We start from the raw sequence: 15622 nt of genomic DNA, 5'->3' as shown, positions 1-15622 counted from the left end.
TCGCGGTCAAAAAGCGGCAACGCTCGGAATACTCGAAACTAATTAGTATCACTGGAAAGTTGTAAAAAAGCAGTCACCGGACCGTGCAGTCCGCCTTTCACGTCGTCGAACCTGCCCAGCCTTTCCGTCGAGTACGCACGACAGCGAAGAATAGCTGACTTTCGCGTCGCGACGCGATCGGGCAGGGTTAAGAACGCCGGCAACGCTTCTTTCGGCTGTGCACGGCTCGCGGCCGGCGTAAAAATATTAACCGATGCATCGAGTCGTGGCCGTAACCGTAACCGTAATCACGCACGGCAGAAAAAGCACGTTTCCTATGTTTCCTAGGGTCTTCGAGCGTAACAGCGGTTTCTACCTCCAACGGACGGCCACGGTGTGACAGCGCCGTTGCTCCGATCGTTTTCCCTCGATCCTGCAGTTTCGTTCGCGGTGTCCTAGAACCGGCGCAGCAAAATCGACCGGGCTAAGGGCCGCGGCAGGAAAGTAAGCCGCTCGAGGAGATTCGTCGGTGTACCGTTAGTCAATGACGAACTTTACATAACACAGGTGCGCGAGAGTAAGCGGGCCAGCGCCGGTAACCCAAAATTTCGGGAATCTCGCTGCCGCCACCGGCAAACCGGTTTATCAAATCTATAACGGAAACGCTGGATCTTCGGAAAGTCGTAACGGGAACGGGGCGAGACGATCTCCAGCGAAGAGGGCCCAACGAGATGTAGGTGATCCCAAGATGCTCGGATGCTTGCTGTCGTAAACCTGCGACGCTCGTGCTCCGACTCTCTCGATTGACCGATGCGTCGCTCGGTGATCATCTTTCTCGACTGGCGATGAATATTTCATTTCTTCGCTGTTCGCGCTAGCCAAATTGGTTTCTCTCTCGCTTCGCATTCCTCGCGAACCGCCTGCCTCCGTGAAGATTCAATGACACTCCCATTTTCCTTTCGATCCTTCGAAATCGTTGACGAAGTAATTTCGATAATTCGGAACTACTTGGGAACAATTACAATATATAAAATAACTATTCAACCCTTTCCATTCTAGAAGTTTTCCACAAATATTTGACATTCTATAGTGAGATACCGACATTCTTTCAAACTGTTGACGAGAGATCAGGCATAAATTGAGGAACGGACCTTCTCAATATTTCACATTTTGCTGCATCGTACAAAGTTTAATATTAAACATCAAACCTTATAATTTCAAATCAATTGCCGATTGAGAGACGCCTGTAGTGTAAAGGGTTTACTCGGAAGTTTTTCACTAGAAATATTTGAACATTTTCTGATAAAGACGATATTTCGCGGAACTAGCTCGAAGAGGAACCACACGTACATTGAGGAACAAAGCTATTTTATTTCAATATTTCCAAATTGGTGCATTATACCAGGTATAATATTAAATATCAAATTTCATAGTTTCACTGTATGAAATCAAGTGGTGTCACATCTCGAGCGCAAAGGGTTAATTGTTCTACCTTCGCCGCCAAAGAATATTCGATACACAAACCGCTCGAGGTTTTCGCGGCGGTCGACGCGTGAATCGTACAGCTCGCGCGATCTTCCCACCAAAAGGAACAGCCGATCCGTCGCGCAAAGATGTAGTCGGCGCGCAACAGTTTCTTCCCCTGGCGAGCAGCCTCCGAGGCGCGCGGCTGCATCATTACCCTTGCGTCACTCCGTGGAAGCGTGGCGGGTTTCGCAGCCGCTTCCCACGAGACCGTGACTTTACCGCGAATGCAAATTCGACCGGCGATTAATTAAGAGTTCCCACGGTAGTCGGTGGCTTGTAATCGGTACTCGGCTGGGCGCAGAAACCCGGGTGAAAATCGCGTGGAAAACCGCGAGCGTTCCCCGGCATCAGGAATGCGAATCTCCGGCGAGCATCCTTGACAGAGCGCGCCTCGCGTCGCGTCGGATCGTCGCGTATGGAAGAAGCGCGGTAATTGTTGCGCACGGTGCATGGAGAACGAGCTCGCCGTTCGGCCGTGTGAAAGAAAAAAAAGGATTCCATGGCCGTGCCGGTCCGCAGCGACAATGGTCGCCTCGCCACTTTCCATTCACGGCGTCGTTGACATTTCTGCGGCACGCCGCTCGGCCGCGGCCGTTCTCGCATAAATAATTAGCCAGCGACTGCTTATGAAAGCGCGACTTTCCTCGGCGAATTCGGGATTCCCGGCGTTCCGCGGCGGCCAATTAACGGGCCGCCGTGGAATCCGCTAGAACTTTGGAAGCCTTTGAGTCCCGACGCTGCGTCGGGTGACATCCGTCGCTTGGCTCGCGACCATTGTGCCCCGCGCTCGGCGCGCCGTGCCTCATTGTTTCGCAAGGCGGCAATTCCACGGGACGGAATGTTAATTCGCGGGGATCGGTGGACGATCGATGCGTATTTGCGTTCGAATGGGAGGCGAGCTTCCCTAGTGCGGACTGTTCGAGACTGTAAACAGCATTGGGGACATGCGAATTATTCCTTTAACGGATATTGAGCAACTCCTACGCGGCTGTCGCAAAGAAACTTGACGCGCGAGTTTAGGCGATGGAAATAGATCGTCGATCGAGGGTAAACGTTAGAGTTAGACTCGACGGAGATTCTTCGCTCGGAATTCGAATAAATGGCGATCCGATGTAAAATCATGGTTTCCTTGCGGCGCACGTTGTACCGGGTCAAAGAATCGGTACATCGATCGCGAGCACACCTACGCTGGGAATAATGACCAGTGAAAGCATGTCGTTGTAAATTCACCGGGTGGCGGGTCGCTTCGTTAAACGAGACGCCGCGAAAACTGCCGGACCTCATGCATATTAACTCCGTGCGAGTGAAATAGGCGCCGCGCTCGGCCGGCGGTGGAATCGTTAATTAAGGAGGAACGGCGGGGTCGATACGATTTTTCGAAAACGCGCGAAACACGGGATCGGTTACTGCAACGGTAGAATGTTCTTCTAGTTTAGCTTCTCGTTGGAATACGAGGAACACCTCTGTTATTCCGATTGCAGCATCCAGAGCGGAATATTCCAAGAACTTAAATCTCCGTTTCGGTTCCTCGAATCGAGTTTTTAATTAGCGATCCCGTTTTTACATCGCTGCTCGAAGGGAACGCTGGCCGCCTGCTCGCGCGGAATAACAATGTGGAAGATCCGAATCTTTGATGTTCCGTTGGATTCGGTTCGCGAAAGTTTCGGAGCTTACTTCGGCGGAAAAAGAACGAGCGGAGAGGCTTTTACGATGGAAAACATCTCCCGGGGAGCTCGCCGCGAAACTTCAATTTGTCGCACGTGTGTACGGTGCAATAAACGCGGAGAAGACGCGACGGAGAGGGCAACGCCGCGAGGTTCGCCCTGTTAAATGCAAATCCCCCGTCCGTGAACAGAGGCGAGCGAAGATAATGACACTTTATCCGCCGCCTTTATGAATCGTAAAGGAATGCGTGCTATTGCGACGTCTGGAAACTTTCTAACAACGCCGGGGAAAGATGGGAACGAGTCCTTTCTCAGGAAGCGCGAAAAAACTAATCTTCATCGAGCCAAGATCTAATCCTGTCCCGTAATCCAGATGTCGAGCGAAGTGAGACGCCATTCAAGTTTCCTCCCAGTCACCTCGTCCATTTACATTTCTCTTGTTCCTCCCATTCGAACACAATTTCTTCCGAGACCCCGTTTCTTTTTTTCTTCTTTCCTTCTTTCTTTCATTCAACGCCGCCGGTAGTGTATAAAACGGCTCCGTGAAAATCGGTCGCCGGTGCGTTCCACATACAGGTTAAGTAACCGCGGCGTTTATCGGCGGAATTCATCGATAGCTGCCAATCGAACTTCGGTCCTAGTTATACCGGCGTGGCAGCCAATCGATATCGGACCGGGAGCAATGCCTTTGTACTGTGATACGCCGATCTAGTTGCCGATGGGAATGTTTAATTAAACCGGGAAAAATGGCACGCGAAAACGGCGTTTCCACGCGATAGCCTCGTAGCGAACATTGTAACGAATAAACAGTCTCGCTTCTTCCGATGTTTCTTCGCATTACGAGTGAACAGATCGTGCACCTGTTCTTACTATATTCAACGAGAATAATAAGAACGTTCGCCAACTGTAATTTATCATTCTTCTCTCTCCCGTTCTCCTCGAACACGTAAATGGAAGCGAATCCTGCGAAGGAGACGGATTGAATAATAAATTCGAGGATCCATCTTTGATAGAAATTTCTCGATTTCGGGAATCGTTCACTCGCAGAGACGAGAATTCGAGCGAATCAAGCAACGAAAAGTATCGTGCTGTCGGCGCGCTGGAAATTGACGTCACCGGCGTCCGTCGCCCTTCAATTTTCAGCCAACGTTCTCGCGCTCCGTTTCTTCGCGCGGCCCTCCAATCTTCGGCCTTTCATTTCAGCGCGAGCCAGACCGTGAAATTTGTCGCGCACAGCACCGATCCGAATATCATTCGTTCGCGGCGGCGCGCCGCGTTAGCTGTCGCTGCCAGATCACTCGCGCGCTTTCTGTTTTACCGAATCTCCCAGGAATTTCGTCCGCGTTATCAACAGCGGGAACTCTTCTGGAAGAACAAACAGCGTTCAGCGACAGCGTTGCGGCGGTGGGACAGTTTTCGAGAAATTATTTTGTAGTTATGCATCGATTGCGTTTGCACAAGTACCAATTACGCGTTCAACCGTGGAATCACAAATAAAATCGACCGTCTCGTATTTTCTTATCAAATTTATGTAAAACACATTTATCGAGATTTCAGCTTGTATTTCAATTTGGATTCGTTTGCATCCATTAATTTAATAATTAGCTAGATAACAATCCGTGCCGTCTGATAGTGCTCGAGTTAAATTAAACGGGAGCTTGTTATTCATCAAGGTCGCGCCCATTTTAGATAATACGTAATTAAGTTTCCATAATCAGGTCACGTTTCTACTTCTAATCGAAGTTACTCGCGTTGCTACTTTACGCTTATCTTCGGCGTGTCGACCGTTCCCGTTTTAACCAGAAACTTTTCACCTCGAGCGAAAGTCGCCAAACGGGCGACCGTCATTAGAGAAATAACAGTGCTCCGCGCGCAGGGTTATCGTATTATTCGCCAGGGATATTCAGGACGCGACTTGTTTCACGTATCGATGGGCCGCGCGTTAAGAAAAGTCCGGCGTCGAACGAAACGTTGTTCTCGCGGCTTACAAGACGCTGGAAATGAATGAATACGCTTTCGCCGCGCGGCAACAATAACAGCAGGCTCGCGTTTATTGCGTTTAACGAGACCGAAGTTTTACGACGCGACGCAAGGAGTCGTCGAACAATAAAAGTAAGAATGACGCAAACGCGTGATGCAACGGAACACAGGCGAGAGATCGGTGAAAAAGAATTAATCGGCGAATCGACGAGGATGCGGACGCACGGTCGGCGCTCGCATCGAAAGGGCGTATTCGCTTCTTTCGTCCGGAATACGCTCGTTCTAACCGCGAATCTTTACTGTACAGGCATAAATTTCCTTTCAGATGGGAAATGAATTATGGAGGAATTAAAACGCTGTTGCATACATTCATGCGTCACACGTTTACGAGCGATCATCATGCGACTCGAGCTGGAATAAATTACGCAAATTGTATTTTATTAGCCGATGAAGCCAGGCTCGAAGGCACGGGATATTATTTTTCACGGTTACCCTAATGCAATTAAGGAGGGACAGATCGATCGGTTTCGTGATTTTCTGGTGTATCCGAGGTTCGAACCTGCACGCGATTCGAGCCTCGCTTTTCCCATTCGAACGTATGAAAACGGCGGATCGTGCGGCCGGCATGATAATGCCTTCCCGTTGGCCGGCTCGATCCGAGAAACCCGCGCGCATCGGGAAGCCGCGTCGTCGCCAGAAAATTCCAGTCACCTCGCGACACGATCTCGCGAATAAGCATTATCCCACTTACAGAGAAATCGTCGCTGATGTCATTTGTCTAGCGCAGCGCCGGCAGCCGTTCGCCGGGCAATTAATCTTTGATCCGTAACTTCGCTCGTTTACTTCGCGCGGCGAACAAATATTATTCAACCGGACTTTTGCATCTTCGATCGTTAACGAGGTACGCGACAACAATTTCCCGGCGAGGCATGAATACGTCGACGTGTCTCCGTTGATTTATTTAGAACAACTACGGTAATCGATCATGACATGCGAGAAATTTGAATTTCAAACGATCGGGCATCTGAAATTTCATGTTCCCTCCCCGTTCCGCTTAATGGAATATGATTTTCTCTTTTATCGAGATACGAAGCACCGCTTAATCCTCCATTAGAACCGACGCGCGTACGCGTCTGCGATCTATTAGCAAGCCAAACACGCGACGATGTACGCAGACGTAACGCTGTTTTCGCAGACGCGCCTCTCCGCGTTGGAAAACACTCGACTCGAGCCGCGCACTTGCTACGTCGCCAGACACGGAAGAAAAAGTTTCGCAGATTAAATGACTCCGGTCCCATTTCGCAGCGAGCGATCGAGAGTTACGGTTCGCTGTCTTCGTGACTGGGCAGCCGGTCACGCGACGAAGTGCAAAAAGCCTGGTGAAAAAATGAGCGTGTTTAACCGTGTCGTGTGAATGTCATTCGCAGGAGGTCACGTAACGAGTGCCCGCAAAATCGGGCACTTAATTATCTCGAGTGCACGGAAACAGAGTAAAGTTGGTAATGAAAAGTATAAGAAATCTCGAATGAATAAAGTTGTCGTTAAACCTGTCGTTGAACTTTTTTTCACGCTATCTTTACCGAAAGCGTCAGATGGCACCTGATATTTGATCTTAAAACCATTCTCCGAGTTTATTCGTACATTCTGAATTGACTTTTCGACTGTTTTGATAACGATTATGAAATTAACTACAGGAAACGTCGAAAATTCAATCGAGAACAAATTATTCAGCTGAGAGAATAATTTTAAGTTAAAACTTCGAAAGCCGTCTTTCGACAACTTCGATAGAAATAGTGTTGAAAGTACAAACCGAACAATTGTTCGGAGATATCATTATCCTTTTAGCTTCGTTATTTGAGAATATCTGTATCCCAATTAGATTTCATCTCGTTCCATTATTAATTCCGAGAGAACTGGTTCTGCGGTAAACGCAGCTAATGTAGGAAACGCTCGACAAATGGGATCTAAGGACGTCGGGACAGGAATAGATATCCTTGCGAGAGTTTTCGCGCGTTCTCCAGGATCCAGTTCATCGGCATTAATAGTACGCGACGAGAAGTCGCGGCGAAGGTTAGTCCCGCCGGTGTGCCGGCTCTTTCATGATTTTATATTCAGCACGATGCTAGAAACGTGGCTCTTACAGCTGCTTTCCTCGGCCGGTGTCACGCGAATCTCGAACACGTGGCCGCATAAAAATCGATAAGCCGTCTAACGAGTACATTTCAATTGAATCGCATCATCGATATTTTTCAGCTGTCTCGGATCTCATCGTCTCCTTTACGCGGGCGCAAGAAACTTGATTCGTCGTGACGCTTTCGCGAAAGCAATTAAAACGTCTCTAATAGTCTCTCCATTCCCGATCCCTCCTCGATACACGTATGTTAATTAACGTAATTTCGTTTCTTGTCGGTAAGACTTATCAATGCCAACTTATCCTTCCAACGTCGATGGAGAAATTACGGAAGAACCGAAAGGAACGAATAACATTTCACCGTGCACGTAGTAATAGGAAAACTGATAATCGTTGCGAGAGGAACTCTTTCGCGGCGGTTCTTTAATAAACATTTAATAACGAGTTCATTCCTCGCGCTTATAACTGCTTCGTCTTCGTTAACTCGCGTATTAATGTATACGAAATGGCACCGCATATAAAGCTTCGCATTACAGAGAAAGATGAATCATAATTAACGAATACGCACTCGCACGGTTGAACCGCAGGAGTCCGCTGAAAATAAGTATCAGATCTGATCAATCTCCTCGCAGAGGTAAGACGAAACGGAATGAACACAACGAAGCTTTGTTCAATTTCTTCCGCTCGAAGTCCGACGGAACTTTCCCGTTTCGAGGTGCAGCGACATTCCTCATGCAAATGAAGGAGTCCTTGCGAGTCTAAGCTCCCGGAGTGTCCTCCACCGAGAAAAATATAATCAATCCAACGGCGTTCCAGGTGTACGCGTCCCGCATCCGATATCCGCGATTGTCGTGCGCCGGTCGGTCTGCCCGTAACGATCCGCTGGCGTGAAATCGGGTAATTAGAGGATTACGCTGTTCGGTGGCGCAAGTGGGCGAGCCACGGGCGCAGGAGAAAAAAAAGGGAAAGAACCGCTCGCGGGATCCAGCCGGAGCATTCCTGCGCAATTATAGTTTCCTTTTATCGCGTCGATCATGCAGCTAGATCGGCGGATCCGGTTTTCCACGTAGCCGCGAATGTGTAATACGCGTTCATTAGCGGTCCCGTTGAAAGCGGCCGGCATGGAGATCGACAATATTCCTCAGCCTTGATCGATTCGCCCGTCGATTGGCCAACGCGACGTGAGAACCGCGCGATTTCATCGCGACTGTGGATTCAGTGTAACGGGAAAAACGGAGGGAGGCGGAGGGGAGGAACGGAAGCGGGATACAGGAAACGGGAAACGTTTGTTTACGCGCTCGCGGGGCTCGTTAATCGCCGTATCGTTTCGAACACGTCGACCGGAATAGTTCGTTAACGACGCCTGACGGGATCCACGCGAAAAATCACGATGTCTGCCCGCGAACGGCGAACAGCGTTTCGTCGCGAGTGAACTGGTGCATATAACTGGAACCCCGATGTCCCGCTACGCGTTATGGGAAACCGGCACGTTTTCGCCACGCGATGCTCAAAACTGCCGTCGCGAATTCCTGCGGCGCGATATAAAACCGCACCGGAACGCGGCGTTAACTGTATTGAAATTATGGGACGACTGGTCGATACTGTTAATGGGGGATTGAGGTTTCGGTAAGAAGCGAAGTAACTTCGCGGCGTCGACCCTATCATCGCCGGGTTAGCTTCTTTCCGTAATATCCAACCGACTGAAAGTCGAATTTCTAGAGTCAACGTTGGATAGACATGTTTCATAGAAACTTTCTATTCAGAACCATTCCGTTGCCTATAGATGAATTTTCGACTGTCGCGTACTATCTGCAAACCGTTAAAAACACCTGTTCCCACTTCTACCGTCTAGAATTGTAAACCCATAAATTATTCTAGCTAATGTCTTCGAGATAAGCTATCCGTAATTCTAAATGTCACTAGACGCTTCGTCACCAGAATTACACAACTACACAGCCGACGAACAGTTTCTTGTCCCGCCGTTCAGGCGCGAGTCATCTAATTTCAATTATGCAACCGTTCTCCGCTGGGTTGCTGTTCTTCGTGCGTCGGTCCCGTTTCTGATTCCCCCTGGATCACGGCTGGTGTCATTATCTCGCGACACCCACGTCCATGGTGTGCCTACGCGAGGTCCGTTACCCTCGGCCGATCGTGCATCGTGAATGCGCTATGTAAATAGAGTGGATACACAATCACAGGCAAGGCTAGCAGAACGTATCGCGTAAACGGTTAGCGTTTACGGGTTAATGAAATGGATTTAGCGATACAATGGACCGCCCGCGTGCCGTGCCGCGCCGCGCCGCGCCGCGCCGCCAGTGAATATCCTCGGAGCGCAGGCCGGCCGGGCGCATGCAAATGTAAACGGGGATCGAAGTTTGAATGGCCGCACGCCCGCACGGTCTTAAGGGGGGCGATCGTTCATTAAGGGCTGTTTAATCATTCCCCCGGAGTGCGATTATCGACTCATTATCGCTCAACGAAACGCCCCGTCGGAATTAACTTGCGAATCCGCTTAGCAGCGACTCGTTCCACGCTCGCGAAGCGTCGGAAAACTTGAATGCGATTCGACTGCACCTTCGGAATGACAATATGGCAGTCTAAGTTCATTGAACTCGGTGTCCGCTGTTGTTAAACGTTTCCGGGGCTATTTCAGGCCGACGTTTTAAGGATTCGAGCATAACGGGCAGCGAGCTGGTGACGTTAATAACGTTGTTAATTAAGTAATTTAACAGTTTGAAGGAATACAGGTTAAATGTAACTGTACCTTACACTGTTAGTGAGAAAAGCAAATTGCCAACAGCAGTTCCGCTCGCCGCGTATCTCCGAGTCGTAATGGGAGCCGACAAAATGGCGCTTCCTCAGCGTTCCCCGGGAACGCGATTGTTGCGGACCGCAGCAGTTCTCGTTTCAACGGACTCGCGTAATCGAAATTTCGAGTCGAACGAAACGAGCGTGGCAACGACGCAGGCCCGATTCGGAGGCTTCCGAGCGGCGACGAAATTGAACACCCGTGCGTCAGGCACGCGCGTGGTCACGATTTTTAATGAGAACACCGTCGTGTCTGGTTTCAGGCGTACATAAAGAAGGAGCTGGGCAAGGTGGTGGTCTACACGACGACCTCCGGCATCGTTAGAAAAACCTTCTACAACTGCAAGAAAGTGAAGCAGATCCTCAGGACGCACATGGTCAAGTACGACGAGCTGGACCTGTTCGGCGATGCAGAATTGCAGGCCGAATTGAGGGATCGCCTCGGCCTGTCGACGATACAATTGCCTCAGCTCTTCATCGATGGACAACACATCGGGGTACGTAGATCCCTAACGATCGGAACGCAGGTTTTCAAGCTTCCCTTTTAAAGATTGACAATGAAAGAAGTGTACGGTAATATAAAGTTAGGCTTTGTCAGGATCTTCAGTCTTCTGAACGTCGAAGACTTTTGTGGAGTACGAATACACGAAAAGTCGCGGTCCACGGATGACGCGTTGAATAAAACGTTCGAGTCTGAATGGCTAGAATAGAGCATTGAACGTTCGACGTTCGTACAATTGAAATCTTCGAACAGGTGGAATCTTTCAATGTTGCTTAAGGAATTAAGGATGAATCTTTTCGCGTTTCACCTTCTGTCGAAGGAGTTCCTACGATCCATCATCTTAAGTGGCAAACGTTGAATCCACTCTTGAGATTCTCGATAGGAAAGGGGCTCTAATAAAAGCCGGTTTCAATCTTCGGATTGTTTATTTTATCGTAATTTCACCTACGCGTACGCCCACCTGAGGACAACACAATCAGAAGTCTCATTGAATAGCTGCTCCCGTAATGGTCAATTAATCGAGCCGAGGATAATTATCCGCGCTGAATGCAGTCCACATCACGGGCAGGTAACTAACCCTTTAATTGACGTGAAACTTTGCTCGCTGCAAATTATCGGAACAATCTACCGAGCGCACGTGTCCCGCCTCGATAAGACACGCGTTTTACAGTTATCAGTTGAACAGCGTTAAATAACAAAACGTGAGCATCTGCCGGCGATGCGTTCGACGTTCGTCGATCCTGCAACTTATCCTTGCAAAATATCGCGAAATAACGCAGCTATCATCAACATAATGATTGCTTGATGCATTTTCTTGTAACGATAATACGAGATCTTGCTTAACCGAATTGCATAGAAAAAATCTCAAGAACACCGAAAAGAGTGCATTGAAACCGCCTCGGAAACAGTCATGAACGGGAACTCTTACGCAGATATTAATTTCCATTAATCAATTTAGGAAATTAGTTCCATCGGTTCGCGTGGAATTTATTAACCCGCCGTACTCCGCGTAAAACCAGCAGACCAACCATAAAATTAGTCGGTCCGCTTGTAATTAAAATTTCCTCGCGCGCAAAAAGCTTGCCTAATTGCATCCAGGTTTTTTCTGCGTGGCCATTCCTATCGTCCGACTGTTACACGCACGCGCGAATTTCTCGCAAGGCCGATGTCGGGTTACATAATCGATGGTTATTGAACGATCGAGAAAGTCGAGAGGACGCCGCGGCGAGAGCGCCGAAGCCGCGAAATGTTAAAGATGATCGACGGCTCGTTTCGAGCGGGCCGGCAACCGGAAATCTGCGACCGGCGGCGCGCCGTTGCGCAACGCAAAGAGCTCCTTCGGCGCGCGTCGGCCGCGTGTGTCGACCTTTCATCCGTGATCGACAGATGTGAAATTGATTACGTCCCCGCGAGCGTCGGCGATACGGCCGTTTAATGGGCGGACGTGTCGGTGCGAATTTCTCAGCTGCGGTCGGGAATTTCTTTCCGTGCCCCGCTGGAAAAAGGATATCGTAAAAAGTAATTCGATCGTCGTCGCGATTGTTCGTTGAATTACAAAAGGGAGCGCGCCGATGGAACGCGAAAGCAATTCCGGTTTCTGGGATAGATCGTTAAATTCCGAAACACAGAGCGTAAGTAAACTCATAACAGAATTCCGGGCCGCTGCAACGGGATCTAGTGGCCACTGGACACGTGAAATCGCGATACAGTTGGAGGTTTTCAGTTTCGGTGTTCCCACTGAACGGAACAGATTATTTCGACCCGGCATTTTCCTCGCGATAGTCGTTTCGCGAATTATTGTACGCGTCCCGTGCTGGTTTTCTGCTTACGTTCACGGCGATACTTTTACCTTGGTCGAGTGTTCGAAGAAAGTTTCACGTCGGTGTATTTACGTTTCAGTCGCGCTCGCGGGTACACGTTGCTAATAATCGTATTACAGTGTGCGGAACTGGCTGCGAGACTCGAGAATTGTTTAATAGGTTATTACAGAGCTGAGAATGTTCGTTCGCGTGGCGATTCGCAGTGGATTACGTTAATATCGCGATACGGAACATTCAAACGGAGCTTTGTTTGCGAGTACTTTATTACGTCGATTCTTTGTCCTTTCGAAACTTCTTATCGTAGTTCACATCGCTTCCGACGAACACGCTCCGAATGGAATGGGTTTCCTCAATCGCTGATTGACATTGAACGGTGTATCGAAGGAGTTGATTTTTCAGTCGAAACGTTTACCTCGGTCTTCGTTACGGCCTGTAATGAATTCCCTCGGGAATCATTAGCGATAGAGCCAGTGCGTGATCGGTTCCGATCGATTCCGTTAAAAGGTGCTCTGTAATGCCTCTCGAACAAGAGCAATTCAGTGGATCAGCGAAGCAAAAGCTTGCAAGTATCGTTCACTGTAATTACGGGCGGCCTTCGACATTCTTACAGTCCAATTGTACGGGGTGTATCGGACGAAACGCGACTGGAAAGCTGCGGGATAGGATCCGCTTGCAAAAGGTTCGATTCTTCGGAAACTCGAAAATCGAAAGTCAAACGCGGCGGCCGTGCGTATCGTAGCCACGTAAGTAGAATCGGTAAGCAATGATCAGACACGCTAGCCGCGCGTTATTCAATTGCTCGGGCACCCGACGATTATCTGAATTCAATTTCCTGGATAATGAAACCTTCGGTCGTAAAAATTTCTTTCTTCGGTTCTGTCCTACTTTTGCAGACGAAGGCAATTTGTTCCTAGGTGTACCGTGATTATCGAGACACCGAGTGTGTCGTCGTTCGATGAGAGTATTTCTTGTGTTTGGCAATGGTTTTCTTCGATTTTCATCGATGCGACTGCTGGAATATGTATCCTAATCTTCAAACCTCTAATCGCCAAGATGTAAATGGACGATCACTAATTTTTCTAGAAACAGTGGAACACATTTTTCACCGAATATCCGTAAAGTTACCGTCGAAGTCGACAGGATGGAAGAAACGAGGAACGTTCTGGATCGGAGAATCGACTAGAAACGTCGAGCGACTCGAGAAAACTATAGTCGCGGTGAAATTTCGACAAGGATCCTCGCGACGTGTGTACGCGCCCATGTAATAATCGGATTAGACGTAGTCGTCGCCTTGGCCTAATTAACGGTACGCGATAAGACAGCGGTATAATTAATGCGCGCCGAGTGCTCGGCTCGCGGCCAATGTTGGTCAATGGAAATAGACGATAACGGAAGACGGCTCGCAGCTACTCGCAATCGTTGTAAAATATTCATAAACGGCCGGCTCGCGTCGAGTCGCCTCTCGCGATTTCATTCGCGATGGAATTCTTTCGTAATGGAAATGCGACACAATTACGTGAGTAGCGTTGCGTTCAGAACATTCATTTTTTCCCCTTGCCCGCGCTGTCGCTGAACCAGCGCTATATTTATTCCTTGAAATTCGATGCGCGTCTCGACCGCGCATTCCGCATGCCAACACCGTCGTGCCGATGTTTAAAAGCGAAAGGAGAGGAAAACAGAAGGATGAGAACGGCGAGGCACGAATCTCGAGCGTCCGTTTCATCCCTTTCCCAGCGAACTTCGTACGAACTTGAACTTCGACTTTGTCGTCTGAAAATCGAGCGTTCGGGTATTATTCGACATCAGCTGCAGCCCAAGCTGCGCGGAATTCACCACGCAATTCGCCAAAATTAATCACAACAGTCCCAACAACTAATGCATTTTCACGTGTATACATTTTTGCTTTCATTTACGCATTTACTTCGTAGCACTGCCAACTAGACAAAACCTTAAATAAAATATTGAACTGCATGACTATCGGTAATTACAACTTTTCGAGGTGGATTAAAATATGTCCCACCGTGCGTAAAAAGCTAAGCGAAGGGCGGGACAGTTTTTAACCCACCTAACCCGAAGCTCTTCGCCTGTCTCGATCGAATCGCAGCCATTTCACACTCTCGTCCGACTCGTCCGTGCAGAATCGCTCGATCGCTTGCGTTAGCTTCGAAATCGATCCCGGAACGTCACGCGGAAACATTTAAAATTCAGCTGCGGTAAGCCCCGCGGAACATATCCAATTCGAAGCATCGGCTCGCGTTTCAGCTGCGAATCAATTCCATTCTTTCCCTCCGTCGCCAATCGAATCAGTATCTCCCGTGACTTCGTTTCGCGCGACTTTCTGTATCGAACGTCGGACGAAAATTCGATTGCACAATCTTCGCCGCGTTCCTCGGCGTTCGAGGTCCGACGAAGTCTCGGTAACCCGGGATCCCCCGAAATCGATTCCGCTTGCGTGACACGTAGCCGAGGCCCGGAGTGTGCCCGGTTCAATCATCGACCGGCCGCAATTGCCCAATTTCCCGGGACATCGCCGGTTACGCGTTGATAGGAAGAAGGCGCCTGGAAGGAATGCCAGTATAATTGCTCATAGTTGAAGAACGCGCGTCTCGTCGTGTACACTTTCGACTCGTGTTATTCTTGCAGGATCGACGATACTTACAATCAGATTAAATCACTGATAACATCAATATTTCGTTCGCGTCATAACTGCGTGTCTTCGAGCGAATATTCATTATATCAATCTTTATACTAACGTTTGAGAGCACGATAGAGAAAACTTCGCAGATTGTTTGTAACAATCGTATTGCATCTCCAAATCTCCCATGGATGCATAAAAATCCACGGTCTACCCATCGCGCAACTCCCCTGTTACACCGTACGCTTTATTGCCTGGAATATATTTCCCACAAGATTTTCAAGTAAATAAACAACCAAAACACAGAGAGGGAACTCCCTTCGCCCCTCCGTCCGCCGCGCCGACTCTATCAAAGTAGGCTCATCTCCGCCGACTCGCGACAGTCGTCAGCTGTGGGGCGCGGATACGCGCGTAAAAGCGAAATGTCAGACCGCTCCAAGGCCGGTGGGCGATCGAGAGAGACGCCTGTCCGCCGGCGGAGGGAGAGGAAGAGAGAAAGGCGAAGCCGCTTGCGTTACACGGCATTACGGGCCCGCCGTCTCCCCGGCCTCTCGCGAGCGAACGCGCGCGAGCCGA

General features: G+C 49.2%; 1 protein-coding gene across 6 annotated transcripts in view; it reads left to right on the top strand.

Moving 5' to 3' along the window:
* Window positions 1-15622, top strand: part of LOC116429625 (uncharacterized) — a 36309-nt gene that overhangs the window by 13222 nt on the left and 7465 nt on the right. For all 6 annotated transcript variants that reach the window (XR_012999495.1, XM_076371177.1, XM_076371178.1 and 3 more), the window contains exon 3: window positions 10353-10586. Coding sequence is in view for 5 of the 6 variants with exons in the window: in XM_076371177.1 (XP_076227292.1) it covers window positions 10353-10586 (234 nt within the window). In the remaining variant the exon portion in view is untranslated. The remainder of the gene's footprint in view (window positions 1-10352; window positions 10587-15622) is intronic.

Source organism: Nomia melanderi, chromosome 10, assembly GCF_051020985.1.
Source record: "Nomia melanderi isolate GNS246 chromosome 10, iyNomMela1, whole genome shotgun sequence".
NCBI classification, from domain to species: Eukaryota; Metazoa; Arthropoda; class Insecta; order Hymenoptera; family Halictidae; genus Nomia; species Nomia melanderi.
The sequence above is the reverse complement of the archived record's forward strand: the minus strand, read 5'-3'. Positions and strand labels throughout refer to the sequence as shown.